This window comes from Patiria miniata, unplaced genomic scaffold (genome assembly GCF_015706575.1).
Source record: "Patiria miniata isolate m_02_andy unplaced genomic scaffold, ASM1570657v1 HiC_scaffold_3, whole genome shotgun sequence".
Classification (NCBI taxonomy): Eukaryota; Metazoa; Echinodermata; class Asteroidea; order Valvatida; family Asterinidae; genus Patiria; species Patiria miniata.
The window spans coordinates 22,766,232-22,788,386 of NW_024037069.1; the positions used below are offsets into that span (position 1 = coordinate 22,766,232).

The 22,155-nt window shown below is 41.4% G+C and overlaps 1 protein-coding gene and 1 long non-coding RNA gene across 2 annotated transcripts in view; one reads left to right on the plus strand and one right to left on the minus strand.

Annotated features, from left to right (window-relative positions):
• Positions 1–829: 829 nt before the first annotated feature.
• Positions 830–2,646, minus strand: LOC119738641. Its single transcript, XR_005272483.1, has 2 exons — positions 2,235–2,646; positions 830–1,607 (listed from the first exon to the last, which is right to left on the minus strand). It is a non-coding gene; the product is annotated as an uncharacterized LOC119738641 (long non-coding RNA).
• Positions 2,647–5,933: 3,287 nt separating this feature from the next.
• The window catches only part of LOC119737690 (ankyrin repeat domain-containing protein 27-like), a 46,376-nt gene continuing 30,154 nt past the window's right edge, over positions 5,934–22,155 (plus strand). The window contains exons 1-18 of the mRNA XM_038212226.1: positions 5,934–5,973; positions 8,606–8,765; positions 9,493–9,612; positions 9,772–9,922; positions 11,236–11,310; positions 12,054–12,202; positions 12,611–12,733; positions 13,742–13,955; positions 14,366–14,501; positions 15,452–15,638; positions 16,309–16,439; positions 16,713–16,795; positions 17,329–17,444; positions 18,567–18,659; positions 19,395–19,494; positions 19,959–20,116; positions 21,003–21,134; positions 21,662–21,829. Coding sequence (XP_038068154.1) covers positions 8,658–8,765; positions 9,493–9,612; positions 9,772–9,922; positions 11,236–11,310; positions 12,054–12,202; positions 12,611–12,733; positions 13,742–13,955; positions 14,366–14,501; positions 15,452–15,638; positions 16,309–16,439; positions 16,713–16,795; positions 17,329–17,444; positions 18,567–18,659; positions 19,395–19,494; positions 19,959–20,116; positions 21,003–21,134; positions 21,662–21,829 — 2,244 coding nt within the window. The 5' untranslated portion in view covers positions 5,934–5,973; positions 8,606–8,657. The remainder of the gene's footprint in view (positions 5,974–8,605; positions 8,766–9,492; positions 9,613–9,771; positions 9,923–11,235; positions 11,311–12,053; positions 12,203–12,610; positions 12,734–13,741; positions 13,956–14,365; positions 14,502–15,451; positions 15,639–16,308; positions 16,440–16,712; positions 16,796–17,328; positions 17,445–18,566; positions 18,660–19,394; positions 19,495–19,958; positions 20,117–21,002; positions 21,135–21,661; positions 21,830–22,155) is intronic.

Below are 22,155 nucleotides of genomic sequence, written 5' to 3' on the forward strand. Positions count from 1 at the left end.
TCTTCGCTTTGACGAAAAAAACAATAAATGTCATTGGTGACATGCTGGGTCTCGAACCTCCAACCCCAAGGCTGACGATCGAAGAACGTCACTCTACCGACTGCCCAGGTGAAAATTCCAGTTGAAACCAGTTGAACTGGTTTCAACTGGTTTCAACTGGTCCCAGTTGAACTGGGAATTGGTGACTGGTTTTAACTGGTTTAACTGGTATTAACTGGTTCAACTGGTATGAACTGGTTTTGAACTGGTTTAACTGGTATGAACTGGGCAACTGGTTTAACTGGTTTCTAACTGGGCAACTGGTTTAACTGGTTTATAACTGGTTTCAAACTGGTATGAACTGGGCAACTGGTGTAACTGGTTTCTAACTGGGCCACTGGTTGAACTGGTTTCTAACTGGTTTCAACTGGTGCCAAATCAGTTTAACTGGTATGAACTGGGCAACTGGTGTAACTGGTTATCAACTGGTTAACTGGTATGAACTGGTTTAACTGGTATGAAGTTTCCAACTGGTATGAAGTTTCCAACTGGTTCAACTGGTTTCCAACTGGTTTAACTGGTGAACATGGTTTCCAACTGGTTCACAAATGACATGAGCTGTTGCCAACTGGTTTGGAACTGTGAAGTCGTTTTGAATTGGTCTGTAGTTGGCATCAAACTGTCGTTAGCGGGTTGAAATGGTCTTGAACAGGCGGGTTGAGATCTGTGGGTTGCTTCAAGGGCGAATACATGTAGTTTGTTGAATATATCCAGATAGATATTTTGCAATTGATAATAAAGAGTGATTATCCGGATACAAGTATTACAAATGAGACAAAGGGGAGCAAAATGTTTTGGCAAATACTGTACGTTGTATATATTTGACACTATTTACAAAATGTGTATCATCATAATCAATGAAATATTATAATTGGCTTTTCAAATAAATAGATGCAGAAGTCTTGAACCATGAAAAACTATCAAGATGGTGGTGGAAGTTATTTTACACTTGATTTTTACAAGATTTTTTTGATGGCTAGATGATTTTCCACAATCCAACTTACATGTAAATTTGAATGTTGAGGATAAAAGAGGGAAGGTTTTGGTTTGAGTTTAATGCCTCTCGTTTCATAATTAGGCCACAATCCACGCTAAAACAGTAAAGCTAGCCTATTCGTTTTAATTATGAAACTCGTCTCAATATCTCGGTGAGTAAATTTACAGGAAACTTCAATGGCTTGATAAATCCAGGGCAATTAACATTCAGTCTCAGATCATCATAATATTGACAAAAAAATGGAGAAATGTACAGACCTGGGGAAACAGGTCCTGGGAAGCACAGAACTTTCATGTACTGGTCAAATTTTATCGAATCAAAGATGAAAAACACCAAAGCTGTAACACTGAAGCCTTGCAGAAATAACGTCACTGTTTTGATATCCAGTTCGCGTGCTTCAAATGGTTATAACAATTACACTCCGAGTCACTTAATTTGCTGCAGATTGTTCCTATATATACGTGCTTCTCCAGTGTCTCCTGAGCCTTTTCCCGTCACTGTCGCACCCGTCTCTGTTGCAAAACTCCTCTCCTCACGTATCGATTGACTGTTCCATTGTGTCCATGGCTCCCTGTCATTGAGAACAAACCAAAAACAAATTAAAAAGTAAGAAAAGCAAACCCTCCAAAAAACCCTTAAGAACAAAGATGGTCTGGGCTGAATAAGACAGCTCTAGTTGTACTTTCAGAAACCACCACTTTGTCAGGATTTTGCTTTTAATATGTTCATTCTTAACATTATTAAAAGTAACCTGATTAACTTCTGCAATGCCGAAGAAATTGTGATCCGCAATTAATTTGTATCCTAATACCACCAATATTTCATTTACCTTGCTTTATGCAATACTTTCCTGATCCCTGAAATTATTAAAGGTGTGCTGTTTCTTGCATTTTATGGGAATACGACAGAATTAACCAGGAGTCCAAACTCATATACATGTATTCCTCATTGTGACTGCTTCGAGTATTATGTAGAACTAGTCGTGCTAGTAAATGTACAAAATGTATAATACTTGGATATGACTATGAGCTTTATTTTCTCACCAGCATGGCCAGCTGATCACAAACAAAGCTTAAGCATGTTTAAGCAAATAATGATATCAAACATAAAATGTAGTACAAATGTGACAGAATCAATGCTGTACAACGGATACGAATAAAAAAAAGCTGGGTATTTGAAACATTCAGTACAAACTTACCAGTAAGGCCTACAACAAACTGTAGGTTTGAAAGAACAGGGCTCCAGAAACGAAAGGTTCTGTCCAAACTATCTCCCATTCCGCAAAGACCATGGTGCTGCAGGAATATTAACTCTGACTAATAAGCTGTATGTTTACAGACATGTGTGATGCTTTTGGACGCGGATTTGGAACTGAATACAATACATGTAATCAGTGTTTTTTCGAGAAGACGATACATTTGTGCCTGCTCCGTCTTTAACCATTTTGAATGAGTAGTAGAACTGAACTGCATGCAGGCTAGCGCAATGTGGCCTAACGGTTTTTCTGGTTGAGGCAAGGTCATATTTACATGTACAGTATATGCTGTGTGCTGACCACTATAGTACGTGTGTCAAAGGGCATGAAGTGACCTTGCGCAAGACTGGACAGTGTAAGTCATATACATGTACATGTACAGTATACGTTGTGTGGAATGTACATGTACAATGCATTCCCATACAGTATATCGCTGCACGGGTTGGGGGGGGGGGGGGAAGAGTCCATCATATTATTGAACCGCAACCGCGACAAACATGATGTGCAGTCTTGAATCATGTTGGCTGGTTTTCTACTGAAAATCTTAAGTCAATTTCCCATTGAAATTCTTCTCTTCAGTTCTCAATTATAAGCTCAAAACTGAAAAACAATTAATGATCGACCATCTACCGCAAAGCAAAAAAATATATATAACATGAGCAAATGGCAAATAATTAACAGCTGGTAATAACTTTTTCCATTTATATGGTTCCATCAACTGGTTTCAATTGTTGATGGTCCGGGCCCTATAGCTGTTGGTTTTAAATTTCCTGTTGACACTGGTTTCTGCAACTGGTACGTTAACTGGTTTCAACTGGTCCAGAACATGTTGACACTTGGATACCACTACCGTGACCAGTTTGGTTGCTAATTCAACTGGTTTCAACTGGTTCCTATTAACACCACAAGAATTGCCAGTTGATAACTGGTTTCTTAACACTGGTTTCAACTGGTTCCAGTTAATTGATATGGCACAACAAGAATTGCCATGGTTTCTTCAACAGGTTTCAACTGGCTGTGGACACAACAAGAATTGCCAGTTGATAAACTCTTTTTTCAACTGGTTTCAACTGGTTCCTGTTGGCACAACAAGAATTGCCAGTTGGTAACTGGTAAGTTCAACTGGTTTCAACTGGTTCTGCTGAATCCAGTTGAGCTACCAGTTGAAACCAGTTGAATCGAACAGGTACCAGTTGGACACCAGTTAATCCCAGTTAAAACCAGTTGAAATTGTAACTGGTTTCAACTGGAATTTTCACCTGGGTGGGCTACGGGCTCGCACTTATCAAGTTTGGAATTTATAATATATATAAACCTATGATTGCAAATGGTGGTGACGTCAAAAGTCACGTGTCGTCGCCAGTCCTCCACCCGACCCCCTTCGCTCTGACTAAGAAAAATAAATGCCATTGGTGACATGCTGGGACTCGAACCTCCAACCCGAAGACTGACGATCGAAGAACGTCACTCTACCGACTGGGCTACCGGCTCGCACTTATCAAATTCGGAATTTATAATATATATAAACCTATGATTGCAAAGAGTGGTGACGTCAAAAGTCACGTGTCGTCGTCAGTCCTCCACCCGACCCCCTTCGCTCTGACGAAAAAAAAAATGTCATTGGTGACATGCTGGGGCTCGAACCTCCATCCCCAAGACTGACGATCGAAGAACGTCACTCTACCGATTGGCTACCGGCTCGCACTTTCCAAGTAGGGAATTTATAATATATATAAACCTATGATTGCAAAGAGTGGTGACGTCAAAAGTCACGTGTCGTCGTCAGTCCTCCAACCGACCCCCTTCGCTCTGACGAAAAAAAAAATGTCATTGGTGACATGCTGGGGCTCGAACCTCCATCCCCAAGACTGACGATCGAAGAACGTCACTCTACCGACTGGGCTACCGGCTCGCACTGTGAATTTATAATATATATAAATCTATGATTGCAAATGGTGGTGACGTCAAAAGTCACGTGTCGTCGTCAGTCCTCCACCCACCCCCTTCGCTCTGACGAAAAAAACAATAAATGTCATTGGTGACATGCTGGGTCTCGAACCTCCAACCTCAAGACTGACGATCGAAGAACGTCACTCTACCGACTGGGCTACCGGCTCGCACTTACCAAGTACGGAATTTATAATATATATAAACCTATGAAATCAAAGGGTGGAGACGTCAAAGTCACGTGTCGTCGTCAGTCTTCCATTCCACCCGACTCGGTTGTGACGAAGAAAAAAAAATGTCGTTGGTGACATGCTGCGGCTCGAACCTCCAACCCCAAGACTGTCGATCGAAGAACGTCACTTTATCTATACCGACTGTTCTACCGGCTCGCACTTATCAAGTTCGGAATTTATAATATATATAAACCTATGATTGCAAATGGTGGTGACGTCAAAAGTCCTCCACCCGACCCCCTTACGAAAAAAAATTAATGTCATTGGTGACATGCTGGGGCTCGAACCTCCAACCCCAAGACTGACGATCGAAGAACGTCACTCTACCGATTGGCTACCGGCTCGCACTTTCCAAGTAGGGAATTTATAATATATATAAACCTATGATTGCAAAGAGTGGTGACGTCAAAAGTCACGTGTTGTCGTCAGTCCCCCATCCCACCCCCTTCGCTCTGACGAAAAAAAAATGTCGTTGGTGACATGCTGGGGCTCGAACCTCCAACCCCAAGACTGACGATCGAAGAACGTCACTCTACCATCACGCTCAATTACCCCATTTTAAAAGAACAAGTTAAGACAAAATGGAGATACCAACTTTTACGACAACGTGCTGGTAATGTATGTTTTTGGTGTCTAAAGATGCGCAAGGCTCGAGGCTAAAAAGTCAGAACAGCTCGGTGGACGCGAAAAAAAAAAATTTAAGGCGGAGTTTTAAGAATTTAAAAAAAAATACTTAGGCCTTTCTCTTTTCATTCATGCATTGTTTCGTTTATATCATCTATCCCTCTATCAGCTAGTTTATTACATTACATAATTTTATAGTCACCGTAGAATTTCAAAACCTGTGAGAAAATAGGAAAAAATCGTCTTTATTTGAATGACCAAACGATGAAATGATTGCCCATAAACGAATAAGGTTGAAAAGAAAAGCGTGGTAATATTATGTCATAATGCGCACCGACGTTCGCAGGCTAATTTAAATGCGTCATAACGTCAACCGTCAAAAGATGCCCAAAAACTTAAGTACGGACATTTGAAAGTTGAGGAACGATCGACGTTTGAAAAGTTGGACCACGACCATCATTGCCTGTCCGTTTTAGAATACCATAAAAAACAAGCTCAAATAGTGATCTCAGAAGCTGGGGGCCAGTGAGTTCGGTTCATAATTACACGAGTGACGTCATTGAGCCATGTAATTTCACCATGCAAACTAATAATAGTGACCCTGCAAACTGCAACTTGCAAATTGAGGCCCATTAAAGCGAAACAGGACCTCAGGCAGGAGGTGGCCAAGGTTATATAAAGTGCACAGGTGTGCATTCCAACGAACGAACCAACGAACGAACGAACCAACGAACGAACGACATAGAGCAGTAATTAAGTTATTATCTGCAGCTAAAAATAGATTGGACTGAATGTGTAGCGCCCTCACTTGACAGCTTAACTGATTACGATCGAGGACGAGGACGAGGACGATGGCTTTCGTTATCGTTATCTGTACGGTACGTCGTGTAAGAAAACATGTTAATTAACTTTCCTCCCAGTTTTGTCCAGTTTTATTATTAGTATAATCAAAGTAGCGGATGTAAATTGCACAGAAATGTTTTTTTTTAATACGGATAGTTCTTTAATTTACAGGGATTAAAACTTAATTCCGTGGACGAGTTGCTTTGCCCAGTTTCCGGACACAATTTCAATACATGATTAGCTGCGTATAGTCGTGTTCCCTAACGTGGCGCACTTCGAAGCTTACCCAACTTTCCTCGTGTAGTGTTGCCAAACCTCTTTGTTGATAAACCTCAAATTCATGCAGTGAAATGCTGGTACTTTTACCTTATTAATGTTTACTATTTAACCTCTGTGAACAATTTCGGTTTCATAAAATTTAATCCGAAATGCAAAAACGGTCGCGTCCGGAAATTGGGCACAAATTGGCGGAGTGTTCCCTAACGTGGCGCACTTGAATAAATCTCAGAAAAATCCAAATTAACATTTAAGAATTTCTGTAAACTTGATAAATTCAGATAAATCATTATTATATTTACTTACAAACCCAGCCAGATGTTTGTCAGAAAATTATTTTCTTATTTTCGGGGCATTTTCAAAGGGTTCACTTTGCACTTGAAAATAAAATCGGAAAATCACGCCAAAATATTTTTTTCTTTTAACTTGTAACGGGTAAATAAACTCGCGATTTATGAACGGGAGTGTTAAGAACTTGATGAAATTTCACTTTCTTGGAAATTTCAGTTAAAACTTTTGCTCTAGCTAGGCGCTACAGGCGAAAAATGAAAGTGCGCCACGTTAGGGGCCGCGCCACGTTAGGGTACATGAACAATATAAAATGTGGCCCACTTGTGTGGCCTCCGTATTGCTGCGCTGTACGTTAGGCCACACGCCTGGTTTCCCAACCTACTGAGGAGTTAAGAACCAAACTGGCGCATATGGACTCCAGAAAGATGTCTGAATTTCTCCCAAAAAAAATGAAGAAATATCACCTAATTTACCCGGAGGGCAAAAGATGAGAAATCATAGAATACAACCATATCAGTGGTATGTAAAAAAAAAAGGCGCCCAAAAACAGGTGCGCCAGTGTTTGGAATAAACTCCTCAGTAGGTTGGAAAACCAGGCGTGTGGCTGAACGTACAGCGCAGCAATGCGGAGGCCATACAAGTCATGCAAGTGGGGCTACTCTTTCCCCTGTTTCCATATTGACAGGAAGTCGGAAACAATGTTGTATCCAGACACTGCTTCTTTGGTTGGGTACAAAGTCTATATGAGAGTCGAGTGCATTTTGAAACAAATGGGAAATGTTTCGGCGATCGTGTAGTGTAGGGCCCTTGTTTTGTTTTGATCAAATTAGAGTCAAAAATGTTTTTTTATTGCTCAAAAATCACCTTTACAATCAAAAGCAGACTTTTCTCAATTCTAATGATGCCCATTTTGCAATTTTAAACAGATTCTTGGGGTAGAAATCACGATTTTCCTGCGCGGTTTGTGCCTTGCGATTCAGCGCGCCGTGTATGCTCACGGTACATCGCACGGTGATCGCCATCTTTATTTTCGGGTCGCATGTTGTCGCCGCGCTGTCATCGTCATTTTACCCCAAAATTTTCCTCAACAAATCAAAACCCTGCCCTCTATCTATGACATACCTGTTTATTGAGAATGTCGCCAACTAGTTTGGTCGGTCTAATAATTTTAAAGTGGATTTTGTTCCCTTATGGGAACTGGGCCCTACACTACACGATCGCCAATGTTTCTTAGTCACAGATGAATGTTTTTCAACATTTTTGCAATGACCATGATGACTAACCTTCAAGTTCATTGATATAATAACGATAATGATGAAAAAATGGCATCGGGATGTAACGTTCTTTCCAGGAAGTCCAGCATTTGAGCCACATTGTGGCTAGATGCATTCGGATGAAAATTTAATATTCTTTTTTTCTTTTTCAAAATCTGATGTATTTAATTATGTTATTCATTGCAATTATATTGAACATTAACATTCGACACTAACTTGGGCCTACTGAAAACCTGTCCATATGTATGTAGGCCCATATTAAACTTTACACTGTAATATTACATGATGTATGTATTACTGGGTTGGCGTGGACAGCCTGGAACTTTGAAAGTTTCCTGCTGTATTTTGTTCCCAGACCTAATTTCTTAAAATCAACTTTTCTTGAATCGAGAGTGCTGAATGCTAACCCATACATGTGACACCTGATGTGAAACTTGCAAATTGCATGAATGCTATATTCAACGGCAGCAAATATTAAACTGCCTGCACCAAATTCATGTCTTAGTTTTGTTTCGAAAAAAAACCAGTAAAAAAAAAAAAAAATGTTTGTGGATATGACTCACAAGTGAAACTGTGCAGACATCGTCTAGACGTCTTTGCCATAATATAACCAACAGAGTGGCGTCTGATTCTTCCTCCTTGGATTTTTCTCATAATGTTTTCTTCAGTGACTTCGAATATGGATAAAAATTTGAAAATGGATGATAATATTCTGATGCTTACGAAGTGTTTGTTATTCTCTGGCGTAGTCCCTTTTTAAAAAAAACACAACCCACCGAGACACATTTTAAACATCAAAGTTACGCCTGCTTTGTGGCATTCACAGATCAGAGACTAGGCAAGCAATTCAGAGCTGAAGAACGACACAAACGACGGCAATGGAGGGCTACTCCTATGATGAAGACTTGGCCGAGAATCGATTCTTCACCATCATGCAGACCAAATATCGGCAGCTACACCAGCAAGCTGCTAGACAGCGATTACTGGTAATTGGTCATAGTTTTCATACTAATTACTGTAAACTACTGTCAGTGGCCGTCAACAACCATCAACTTGTCATCAACTCCTTAAAAACACACTAAAAACTAAACAAGCGCAAGTCCACAAAAAGTTCTGGCCTGGTTTGGGAATGTTTCACTTCATATGCAAACTAGACACGCTTGTGCATCAATCAAAACAAAGCCGGTCTTTTGATCAGATATTTTTGATGAATTTTAGGGGACAGAAAGACAGACATAGCGACCACCATGTGTAGAAGCTTCTGCCAGAACTTAAAAAAAGAGGCACAGCACCAGAAAGGTCACAGTAGGGTTTGACACCCGACGTTTTGATTAGTTGAAAAACATGATCAGTTTTGTATTAATGGGTGCGTTCGAGAAGCTCACCCAGATGGACTCGGATAAGGCAGACAGGTTTAATAGCCATGAGAGTAGGCTTATCGAACGCTCAAACGTAGGCCATCATGATCCTCAAGTGCTGCTGCTTTAGCCACAGCCTTATACCCATTGACAAAAGGCCCTTTTCAGACTGCAAGTCATACTTTGTGATTTGCTGCTTTTCCGTCAATTGCAAAAAGTAACAACGTGGGGCTGGAATTATGTTGTTTACTCATTAACTTATTTGATGTACATGAACTGTAAATGCCAGCAATATGGACATAAAAACGTTTATGAATGAGTGTCCTATCTCCGACTCTTTTACTCCGCCATTTAGATCTGCATACCGAGGACCGGAGTCTTTGCTCGTTTCTCTCTAACCCAAGCTGACTTTGAGTCGCACATACTCCAACCCAACGATGGGAAGTCTGGATGCTACACAACCCTCAACAACAAGGTTTGGACTGATTTATATTTAATGGGAATCGATTTGTTTGCCACAACAACTAAGACATTTGTGCAGATCTTGCCATGAAAGTTAAAATTGCTGTTGGAAACATTACTTTTTGTTAACCCGCGCACGAAATACTTTTGAAGAATTCTATTTTCTTTATAGGAGGTACAACTCAGTGGTGACTCCATTACCACGACCAAAGGATTTAAAGAGATAAGAATCGTTCACATCCTGTTTGAAGAGACCTACTATAACGATCAGGACGATAGTTATAGGGTCGTCTGTATAGATAGGTTGCTGGAAGGCGGAAATGGTACGTTTGTTTTTCTTTTCAGTTAAGAATTTTTTCAGATATGGTAATGGGCCAAATACCTCTTAACCCTAACCCTACAGGGTATTTTGGCTAGGAACCCTGCCAAACGCAGCAACATGCAACATTTGTCTAAGTGACAAGCCTGCCCAGTGCAGCAAGATCCATTAGGTCAAAAGTCTCAAGGCCAAACTGCCTAAGAGTCCTGGTCACCGAATGCAGCAGGATACAACTGTGGCATTGATCAATGGGACTAGCTCTCATTGTTTCAGAACTGGCTTTTCATGCACTGGTGTTGATAGCTTAAATTAATGCATCAAAGTGCACCAGACTTTTCGACCTGTTGCTTCTGGCAGGGTTAGTGTTCAAGTAAAATGAAGTGACTTGACCAGTAGCCTTCATGGAGTGAAAAGTGGTCGGTTTGGCATGGACTATTTGGATAGAGCTAGATAGCTCAGTTTCTTAGGTCGCCGGAGCGGTAATCTAGAGGTCGCAGGTTCAAACCCCGCTCCAGTCAATTTCTTTGTTCAACTGTGTTTACTTCGTCATTTTCCATTCATGGTTTGTTTGAAATTTTGAAATGGCAGTAACACTTTAGCAGTGGAGGGGGTGGGGGCTGACCCCTTTCGGGGAACATTGATGCAAGGTTGAAGAGGCAAGATGGCTGTCAAAGAGAACAACATGATATGATGGAAAGCACTATATAAGCAAGCACCAATTTTAGCTATTTTTTTTCCGTTCTATACTTATAACTATCACAAACTGTCAAAAAACCTAACCCCTACCTCTCAATAGCTTATTCAAGGCTGGTCACCAACTACCAGAAACCCCTATGGATTAAACTGTATACCAAAAATAAAAGCCTGTTGAAGTGGTTTGATAGATAGGGTGACCATGAATACTGCTACAGATTGTGTAGCAGCCATAAAGGCGACGCCTTTGTTTGGCTGGAATGCATGAGTGAACGTGTCTTCACTTTACTGAGCTAAATCCATCATTGACAGGCACTCACCAGCGCTGACCCACCACATCTATCAATGTCAGTCAAGGCATGGTACCCTCAGTTAACATACCTATCACAGCCTGTCAATTGTACCAATATGAGGCCAGTTAACAGACCTGTTAAAACCTGTCACCTGATAGATTGTGGCATATAGGGTAACTCTCTGCAGATTGTCACTGAGAGAGGGAGGGTTTTGATAAGGAAGAATCAAATTTAGGTGCATGAGGAAATGTAGTTGAGTCTGAGGAAGGATTCAAGCATGGTGTATTTCTTTAATTAGCGCATAATCACTGAAATTTGGTTGCATGCACAGAGGTGGTTGAGGATCCCGTGTCAACGTGTCTAGAAACCTTGGATGATTGTGCAGATTTCCTGTGGGGAAGTAAATGTAAGTATGGCAGTGCAACATGTGCAAGAGATTATTGCTGATATTTTGTTCAAGGTTTGGGTCATTTTTGGTACCCACTGCTATATTCGATTTGAACCAGCTAGCCGACCCCGGCCGGCTCGGTGGTCGAGTGGTGGGACGTCTGCAGTAGTGAGCAGGGGGTCGTAGGTTCGAGTCTCACCAGAGTGATTTTGCTCACAATCACTCGGGACGACACTGAGTATACGGTGTTTATAAAATGCATTGGTGAAGGAAAACCCAATATTGAATTAAAAATGTACATGACCCCTACGCAAATTCCTTCTTAGGAATGGGTTGTTTTCATAACCATCATCAGTTCTTATTAGTCCAAGTTGAACTATGATAATCAGTTTACTATGGATGTTTAAAAAAAAATCAGTAACGTGTCATGCCAGTAATAAAAGCACAAGATATCCTTTGATTTAACAATCTACACATTTCTACCAAGAAACATTTCTTGAATACCCCAGAGTGCACAACACCAATGGCACAGCTTTGTACTTGAATTTTCCAGGGGCATCAAGTCCCATGTGAATAACTAGTTGCTAGCTAGGCTCTGCCTATCTTGATCCTGCTAAATCCTCTAAATGTAGTGATATTATTATGTGTGCACTCTACATCTTGCTAGTTTTGGGGAGTTTTGGGGAGTTTGGGGATGGTTAACTGAAAGAGTGAATCAGCAAGGTACATGCTAAGTAAGTTCTGTACTTTTTTATCTATAGATAGTAAATACTCTCAGAAACAGGTGGACGACCTCGTCACAAATTTCCGTAACACAAGCCAACAGATGGAGACCCTACGACACACCATTGATGAGACCAGCGCACTGTTTTCCATGGCCATGCAAATAGCACTCAGAGACTCCGTCCTGGTAAGATAGCCGTGTCATCCATCGGCCATCTTGGTCTTGTTCCCTGAAGTCAAGGCACAACTAGAGTGTAGATCTACCCCTGCGTCACCATACTATCGCCATGCTAATTGATTGAAAATGCTGTGTTGATTAAGTATTAAAATCAACTTCGAGTGTTGGCCATCTTGGTCTTGTTCCCTGAAGTCAAGACAGGAAAGTGTAGATTCCTTTACGAATCACCTGACTATAACTGCAAGTTGCTCTAATGGTTCTGTGCTGATAAGATGTGAAAAGCTGTTTCATAATGTCCCCATCTTTTGGTCTGTTGGTATTGTCCCCCTGTACATACATGTATAGTTTAGACACCAGCAAATTATTGATTCGCAGAGCATCAGACTATTTGGGTGAGTTTTTTTTTTTCTCTTACAGCGCAAGACAGTACGTCAGCATCATGGTCACATGGATAACCTCAAGACGTCGATGGAGACCTACATCCTGCACGGTGTGTATGGCAAAGTCTTCAAGGCTATCAGCTCCTTCCTAGCCAGCCAGGTAGGCCCTAGCTTCCCAACAGATTGGGGCCGTTTTCATATGTATTAGGCCCCCCAAAAAAATTCGGTCTCTGGTCAGACCAAAGTTCCGGAATTGACGCGGCGATGCGGCTTTTTTTTTTTTTGCTTTTTTTTTTTTCTTCAAGCTTGGATTGTACAGACAAGGTGGGGTACTATTTTGCTTGTTTGGTGTCCTCATGTACATTGGTGTCCTCCATAATTTGCCTTGGTGCTTTTGATCATTTACCTTGGTGCAATTTCCCATTCCTTGGTGCTCTTTGGTAAAACAAATTGAGGAGGTGTGGAAATAGAGGGCGCTGTTGGAGCTACCGCGGAACATTTTGGAAAAAAAAAAGATCGACGCGCATGATTAAAATCGACGCGCGCTGACCAGAGACCAACTTATTTTTTTTTTTGGCCTTACTCAGTGTAAAAAAAGTTACTTGCTAAAGATTTGTGAGATGCATTGGCAATTGCGTTGTGATTGTGCCTACATGTAAATTACTGTAGTGTCATCATTGATAGTAGTGTCTAGTGTTCACTAATGGTTTTCCACATGATTCAGTTGTCAATCCATGAATAAAAGCCATGCACCATGATAGTTTGCCCAATCACGGGCGCGATTGTGTGACCATACTTAATTGTTATACCTCTGTCTTGAATACTTTATTTTCATTGGCCTAGAACGATCACGTGTCAAGTTTATAAAAAGTCATGGCACACTCCCTGTGGGATATCACATACGTGATATCCCACAGGGAGTGTGTTATGGCTTTGAACTCCCTCGGCACATAGCACCCTCACATAGCTTTGCCTCGGGTGCTTTGCGCCCCTTGGATGTTCAAAATATATCCCACATCACAGCAGTCAACAATTGTTAAGTATGACGCGTGCGATTGGAGTATGCAGTGTCGCAGTGGAGCGTCGTGCAAAGAAAACATTTTTTTTCTAGAAGGCCTAATGACAAATGTAACTTATCATGTAATTGAGATTTGTATGCTTTGGACAGGATGCAGCATTGAACAAGACCACCAGGAATCTCTCAGAGCTCCAGGTCCGAGATGTCGGAGTCCGGCCAGAATTCACGGCCAACGTTCCCCGGGCTCGACGCGAGCTGTCCACACTGAACCAGTACCGCACACCGTTGGAGAAGCTGCACTGTCTACGCCGTACCGTGATGGCCATCAGCCAGCCGGGGTTTAGAGCACGCTCCAAGGAACCAGGTCAGTCGTCGAAGTGCAAAATTGGAGTTTTATTGTGTAGACAAGTCCATCACCAGACTGATTGTAAGGCAATCACAAGTCAGTGCCATGTTGAGTCAAGTTCAAGGAATTTGTGGATTTTATTACAAATTGAAAAACACTGTACAACGTGTTGTGTGGCTTGGAATTTCCTCGGTTTTCCTGAATTTCCAGTCGCATGCCTGGTACAAACCAATAAGAATCTTCCCGGGAAACGGTCCCTCCCAGTGGTCTTCCCCACCCTCGGATTCCATTTCCACAACAATTAATGAACCAGAGCTACATGCTTGTGTTTTTTTTTTTTGACAAACAAGAGGTGTTCGGGTTTTTCAGCCCCCAAAACGGAGACGAGTTCACACTCTCTTGCTTTGTTTCTTCAATGTTGTCCTCAGCTCCAGCGATGTCCTCGGATGACTTGCTCCCTTTACTGGTCTACCTGGTGGTGAAAGCAGACATCCCTAACTGGCTGGCCAACCTCACCTTCATGATGAACTTTCGCTTCTCCAGCTTTGCTGACGGGGAATTCGGGTAGGTGGCAAAATACACCAAAGTTTTGTAGACTGTAGTTTTTTGAGCTACAGAAATAAGTTTGGTGTCATTAGAAAGCTAAAGAGTAGCTCTTTTACATGGTATATGAAACTAAAAAAGTCAACGATGGGACTTATTCCTCATTATGACATGGCAGGTCACATTTGTGTGATAATTTCACCAGACTTACATAGCACATTTAAATATTTTGATGTGAGATGCGCATGGCCGATAGTGTGCCGGATGAAGTAACAACACTAAATAATTTAAAGCTATAGTCCATCATTTGCAGCTATCCGAAAAGTAACTGGTGTAATTATTGGTGAAAAACATACTTGGTTGAAAGATAGTAAGGGGACTAAACTCCCTGTGAAATTATTCTTTCTGGCAAGCTGTCATTTTGAAGTAATCAACGAAAGAAGGCCTTTCCAACGGTGCGTCTTAAGACGCACCGTAGGCAAATTTAAATTAGTAGTTCGTTTTGTTATTCGGCGTAGCGCGCGCAAGCATTGGCACGACGCACACGCGCGCGCGGTTGCTATAATTTGTTGGATCAGTGCGCGACGTCGCGTATAGCTGCAATTCAAAACAATTCAAAACATGATTCAGTAACTTTTGATTTGTAATTGAGATCCTAGAATGCTGTTTTTCTCGGAATATACAGCTGAAGCTTAGCTGAAACTTCATCAGGTTTAGTTGTTCAGTATCCTTCATTAGATTTTGAACGCTTTTGTTGCTTCAAACGAACAAAATGCACAAATTACAAATGATGGACTATATCTTTAATAGACAACTTTTTCCGAGTCTCATGGTCCCTATTGTGATTTGCATGCATGCAGTGGCTTGTTTACGTTGAAAGGAACATTCTGACTCCTGGTACGTCACTCAATTCTATAAAACTTCCCTGCAAAAATCAGTATTTGGAAGATTTCTCTCCTCCCCCTTTCCAGGTTTTATCTGGCTTCCATCGAGGCGGCCGTGGAGCATGTCAAGATGGGCAACATGAGCAATGTAGTGATCGGTGCCGCCAACCCAGAGAAGCTGCATGTACTACGCAGGATGATGTCCACTGACAGTATGTGGCAGAATATAGACCAAGCCGATACAGATACTTCAGCAATCGATGTGCTTTTTCAGGTTAGGAATGACATTCTTTTCTTTGTCAGGTATTTTGAAACTGTTTGTATTTGTTGGATGTTGGGATGGGGAGGGGCAAATGTGAACTGATTTTATTTGGCTCAGCAGTACAGCTGTTTATAATAAATTTACCGTTACTATTAAAGTTGTGTTCCCTGTGCTCCTCATCAAATTCAATTTTTTCTTTTATTAATAAATTTTCAACTGGTATGTTTCATTCCAACCAGAAATCCTCCTTTTCCCCCATTTTTTAGACGTCTGCTAACCTGTGAGAAAAGGATTTTTGTTTTGGGCACAAACAGATCTGCTTTGCGAGCAGACTGGCTCCCAGTCTGTACAATATCGATACTAATTGTGGGGCAGGAACCGGCCTGTTTTTTGGGGGGTGGGGGGTGGGGAGGGTAATATCTACATAAAATAAAGGTTCTTCCCTGTAGCATCTGGTTTGGACAGAACACGTCACATACCTTCATTATCTGGTTGAATGGAATACACATTTAAATATCAGGAAAAAACCTAGAAAATCAGCCCAACTTTTTTGGGGGGGGGGGGGGAGGGGAGGGGGTCATATCCCCATTTGCAGCTCTGCCCAGAAGTGTCTGGTTTTGACCGAACATGTCACATATTTTCATCATTATTGAATTGAATGGAATATGATTGTTGTTTGCAGCATGCCAGGGAAGGACACACCACAGACGTAGCCAAGATGCTAGAACTCAGCTCCAACGATCACAGCTGGCTCCTAGACCAGATGTGCCACCCGCTGTGCGGCTGCGACAAATGTGAGGAACTGGTGGCCACGTAAGTACTCATCAGAGTATGCTTCGACAATTTCCTGAATTTTTCGAATTAATTTTGTTTTGAAATCAACTCCAAAGTTTACTCACTAAATAACCTGTGAACTATAATTCTGAATCACTTACTTGTTCGGTGGTTTGTTGTTCAGGAAGCGTACTAATCCGCGAGCAATGGCGGCATCATCTAGAGATGACCAAGGTGGTACTGTACCATGCTACATGTATTATACAGAATGAGAACCGTGATTACTTGTATGTTTACTGGTTTGTTGTTCAGGAAGCGTAATGATCCGCGAGCAGTGACGGCATCATCTAGAGATGACCGAGGCGGTACTGCCATGCATGTAGCCGCAATGTACGGTAAGCCATTTCAATTTGACTTTACACTTCTTGAATTCATTGATTAAGTTTGCATAGCTATGCTTGGTAAATATGCTATTTTTGGTAAATGTTCTGTTTAGGAGTCATCTCATTTAATAGACCATATGTGTAACAGCCATGTTAGAGTGCACATTTGTTATTTTAATAACAGAGTGCACATTTGTTATTTTGTATGTCCCAGCAAAACAATTCATTGTTAACACCAGAAGTAATGGACTAAAAAAAAGGGCAGATGTAACTTATTTTCTTTCATTTTTTCAAAATATTTATTTTGTGTGTGGCATGACTACCTTTAATACCAGAGCAAGGGCTGTTAATTGGTTGAAATAATTGTTTGGCTTGTAATTTCAAACAGTCCCTTTATATGTGGCATACAAGACATTTTATTAAAAAAACAACAAATTACAATCAGTTAAAGTGAACTTCTACTGGTTTCTGCGTGTAGTAATGTTTCCACACAAACAACCTGTGAGGCGCTTTCACATCATTTTGTTCTGCATTATTCCCTGCAGGTCATACTGATGTCATTAATGTTCTGTTGTTGAGAGGTGGCGATGTTAATGCTACCGATTACCACGGCTCAACGCCACTTCATGTAGCATGCAGCAGAGGCCAACAACATGTCGTAGTAAGTATTATAGTATTGTACATTAATGCACCACTGACCTCTATAGTGGGTGTTTTCAAGTAGCTCACAGGTAAAGGCAGGTGGGTTAGCCATGACAGCCGGGCTAATTGAATGCTCAAATGCGGGCCATCGTGATCCTCACGTGATGTCCGTAGCCGTGACCGAAGCCACTGACAAAACGCCCGTTTCGGATTGGATATTAGTTTGAGATTTACTGCTTTTCAGTCAATTGCAAAACTCAAAAAAGTTGGGCTGAAATTAAAGCCAGTAATGTCACAATGAACTCAATAAATATTTCACTTCAGACTTTAAATAAAGTTGATTTTCTGGTCCACTTGAGATTTCTGCCGTCTGGCCGCCATATTTGTCCTTTTCTTGGAATGAACAACCATGCGTGTGATGTATTTTCCACTACTGACTCTGCACTACGAGCAGAGTCTGTGGTGGCTAACCTGGGTGAGTCCCGAGAATGACGTCAGAGCTAATCTAACGGCACTGGGCTAAACCCGAGTCGATCCGGGTGAGCTAAACGAACGTACCCATTAACTGCATTTGCTGACTGGGCGCCTGTACTGAAGCTATCCTCCGCCCTCTTTGTTACCCAAACATAATTTTTTTTCTTCAAAGTTGGAGCCTGCTGTTTATCATTTCTCGCATAGATTCTGGAGAGTTTTGAAGTGTGTTTTGGGGAAACAGTTAGCATGTTTCAGTGATCAAGGGCACTTGGATTTTTTTTTTGTGGGGGGGGGGGTGTGAAATTGTGGAAATGCTGGTTTGGTTGTGTGATGTATTGTGGTGTTGGAGAGAGTTGTAGCGAACTACTCTGAGAGCGCCAGAGTTCTGGGATATTTGTACGTTTCAGGTGTTGTTCTTTCTATCTTTCTTCGCAGTTACTCTTATTAGGAGAGTTTTGAATTGTGTTTTGGGGAAACAGTTAGCATGTTCCAGTGATCAAGGGCACTTGGATTTTTTTTTGGGGGGGGGAGGGGTGAAATTGTGGAAATGCTGGTTTGGTTGTTTGATGTATTGTGGTGTTGGAGAGAGTTGTAGCGAACTACTCTGAGAGCGCCAGAGTTCTGGGATATTTGTACGTTTCAGGTGTTGTTCTTTCTTTCTTCGCAGTTACTCTTATTAGATGAAGGAGCTTCAGTGAACGTGGAAGATAATGATGGTAACACTCCCCTGCACCTCTGCTGTGCCAACGGCCATGAAGATGTATGTTCTACAAAAATTGTCAAATCTTTTAAAATAGTAGCACTTCTTGCTTGGTATCTATGTTTGCCAATAGGTCTCGTTCAAATGACGTCATTTCCTACAGACCATCCACGTGCATCGGCATTTTGAGCGTCAACTTGCATAACGAGCATCGGTTGCAACAAGCGCGTGTGTTTGGAACATTTTCAACATTGCGTAATGCGTGCTTGATTGCGTAAAATACGCAGTTGCAGTTCTCCTACAGAGATGGCCGTCATTGAGCGAGCCTTATTGAAAATTTTGGCTGTGCCTTTACCAACATCATGTTTATAAGCATATACTACAGTGCCGTCTTAGACCCTGTGAGGAAAAATGCAAGCTGTCTTGGTTAGGATTCAAAACCAAAACCTCTTGCTTACTAGAGAAGACATCTCAACCACTGAATGATTGGGCTTTCTGAGGTTGCCAGTTAAAAACTGAGGTAGCAGCGGGAACCACAATATACTGTTTGTCAATACTGGAATTCTTCAAACCTTACTGCTCAGAATCCTTTGAAATCCAGCATCTGGTTTTTCAATTTTTTGATGCTTATAAATAAACAATGTAATTTTATTGCATAGTGATACATTTTGGCAGAATGGGGATGTTTCCTAGCATAAATGTTGATGAGGATGATTTGTTTGAAAAAACCTGCAAAGCCGCAAAATTTTGATCACATCCATTGATATCAGTATTGATTTTGTAATTGACACCCAGTGCGTGAAAGCTATGACGTACAGCAATCATGCCGTGGATGTCAATGCCGCAAATTGCCAAGGTGATACACCGCTACATCTCACAACACGATGGGGATACGGTAAGTTGCATTGTGGGGGTTTCCAGCCGTTGACGTTTTTTCCCGAACCTGAAGGACCAGCCTATTGTTCTGTGACTGACTTAAGGCCGGTTCATACACAGCGTGAAAGCTAACATGAATTTGTGATTTCAAGACAAGTTTGCGTGCTGCAAATTTGCAAAAGTTGAACACTTTTCAACTCTGGTGAATTTCGCAGCGGAGGTTTCATGTCGTAAATTTCACTTGGCATGAAGTATGAACCGGGGTCAGCTCAACTACGCTAGCCTAGTCGTGATTGCTCAGAACATTACAATAAAAATGATATTAAGCCAAATTAAAGGGAGCCTTAAGGGTCTACTATTGAGACTTAGAATTAAAATGAAGTAGACAATCATGATGATTTACACATGCCCCAGTTACTGCATGTCACACTCTAAATTTGTAGCCACTTTGACATTTCTGAAATCAAATTCTTTTTGCCACAGAAAGCTTAGTCCAGATTCTCCTGGAGCATGGAGCATCAGTTGAAGCCCGCAACAGACGAAAGGAAACACCCATCATGTGCTCCTACAACGTCAATGTCAGTAGAAGCCTCCAAGAAGCCGCTAACCACAACTCAGATGGAAAGGACAATTACATTCAGGTAACGGGAGTTTGATGACATCATCATTACGTCTGAGTAATATGCACACTTTGGGATCAGGGTTGATATATGTTCAAAGTTTCAAGTTCATTCAATTAAACATTTAGAAGAAAAGTTGCGCAGTCATTTTTCTTTAACCCTGATGGATTTAAGAAGCAGTAGATGTTTGCAGTGTCACCACAAATTTTGCAACCAAGTTTCTTCTCTGTTGAGACGAAGTCGAAGTTTTGAAAAACCACTGATAAACATCTCTTCTGCTTTTGAACAGTGGGATCTATTTGCCCACTCTAACACAAACGTAATCTGATTGGCCAGTGCTTGGTCAGAGTGAATAGGTAAATGACAACAAATGTGACTAAAGCTAAAGTATTCCCTCTAGCATTGAGGACCAATTGGGAGAGTATTGCTGCATTGTTATATTATTCTGTCTGAAGATGCCCCATAGCATAGAGGACCAATCGGGAGAGTATTGCTGTATTTGTTATATGACTCAATCGGGAGATGCCCCATAGCATTGAGGACCCAATCGGGAGAGTATTGCTGTATTATTTTATATGGCTCAATCGGGAGATGCCCCATAGCATTGAGGACCCAATCGGGAGAGTATTGCTGTATTATTTTATATGACTCAATTTGGAGATGCCCCATAGCATAGAGGACAATTTGGAAGAGTATTGCTATATTGTTATATGGCTCAATCTGGAGATGCCCCATAGCATGGAGGAACTAATTGGGAGAGTATTGCTGTATGGCTCAATTTGAAAATGCCTCATAGCATTGAGGACCCAATCTGTATTGTTTTATGGCTCAATCTGGAGATGCCTGATATGACTAAGGACCCAATCGGGAGAGTATTGCTGTATTGTTGCTACTGTCTCTCTTACAGTCCTCGAGTCCCCCTATAGCATCTTCTTTCAGCCCACCTGACAACACAGATTCCTTCACGACAAGTTTTGCCAAGACTGCCAGCCGAGCTAGACAGCGATCAAGAAGAAGTTCCTCGCCCTATAGCAAAATGGTAAGCAACACCGTCAACCAAGTAGAAAAACAAAACTTTTATGCCAAACATTTCTTATAATAGTAGAAAAAAAAATAAGAACAGCTTTCGCAGTTTATTCGCGGTCTAAATTTTTCTTGTTAGGCCAAAAAAAAAAAAATTTGGTCTCTGGTCAGACCAAAGTTCCGGAATTGACGCGGCGACGCGGCTTTTTTTTTTTCAAGCTTGGATTGTACAGACAAGGTGGGGTACTATTTTGCTTTTTTGGTGTCCTCATGTACATTGGTGTCCGCCATAATTTGCCTTGGTGCTCTCGATCATTTGCCTTGGTGCAATTTCCCATTCCTTGGTGCTCTTTGGTAAAAAAAAATTGAGGAGGTGCGGCAATAGAGGGCGCTGTTGGAGCTATCGCGGAACATTTTGGGAAAAAAAAAGATTGACGCGCATGATTAAAATTGCGGCGCGCGCTGACCAGAGACCGACTTATTTTTTTTTTGGCCTTAGATGGAAAGCGTACTGACTGTATTTAAAACTTTTTTCTGTCTTAGGTTGAGAAGTTACTCAGGTCAGTTGCAGACGGGGACCTGCTGATGGTCAAATACCAGCTGGGCTGGCTGAGCGATACTGACGAGAGTGACGATGATGAAGAGGTTTCATTAGATGCCAAGCTCTGCCATCCTCTCTGCCAGTGCAGTAAATGCGCCACCCTGCAAAAGGTAACCGGCGGCGCCGCAGTCGAGCTTACAGCAATACAATGTAGTGCCGAGCATTGTCGAATAATTGAGTATTCGATTATTTGAAATTAGATCAGATCAATTATTGGAATATTCAAAACAAACTGATCAAGTTTGACATGCACCAGGCTAAATTTTGTGCGCCGAACAGGAATCAAGTGAGTCATCAATTGGAATTTGCATGCAACAATGAGCGTAATAAAAGTATTAAGAACATCATGTGTGAATGGGTACTTTTTTTGCTATGTAGGTGACGAGCTGATATTTGAAAGATTTTCTGGATGCAAATGAGAGTGTCATTGAAGCTC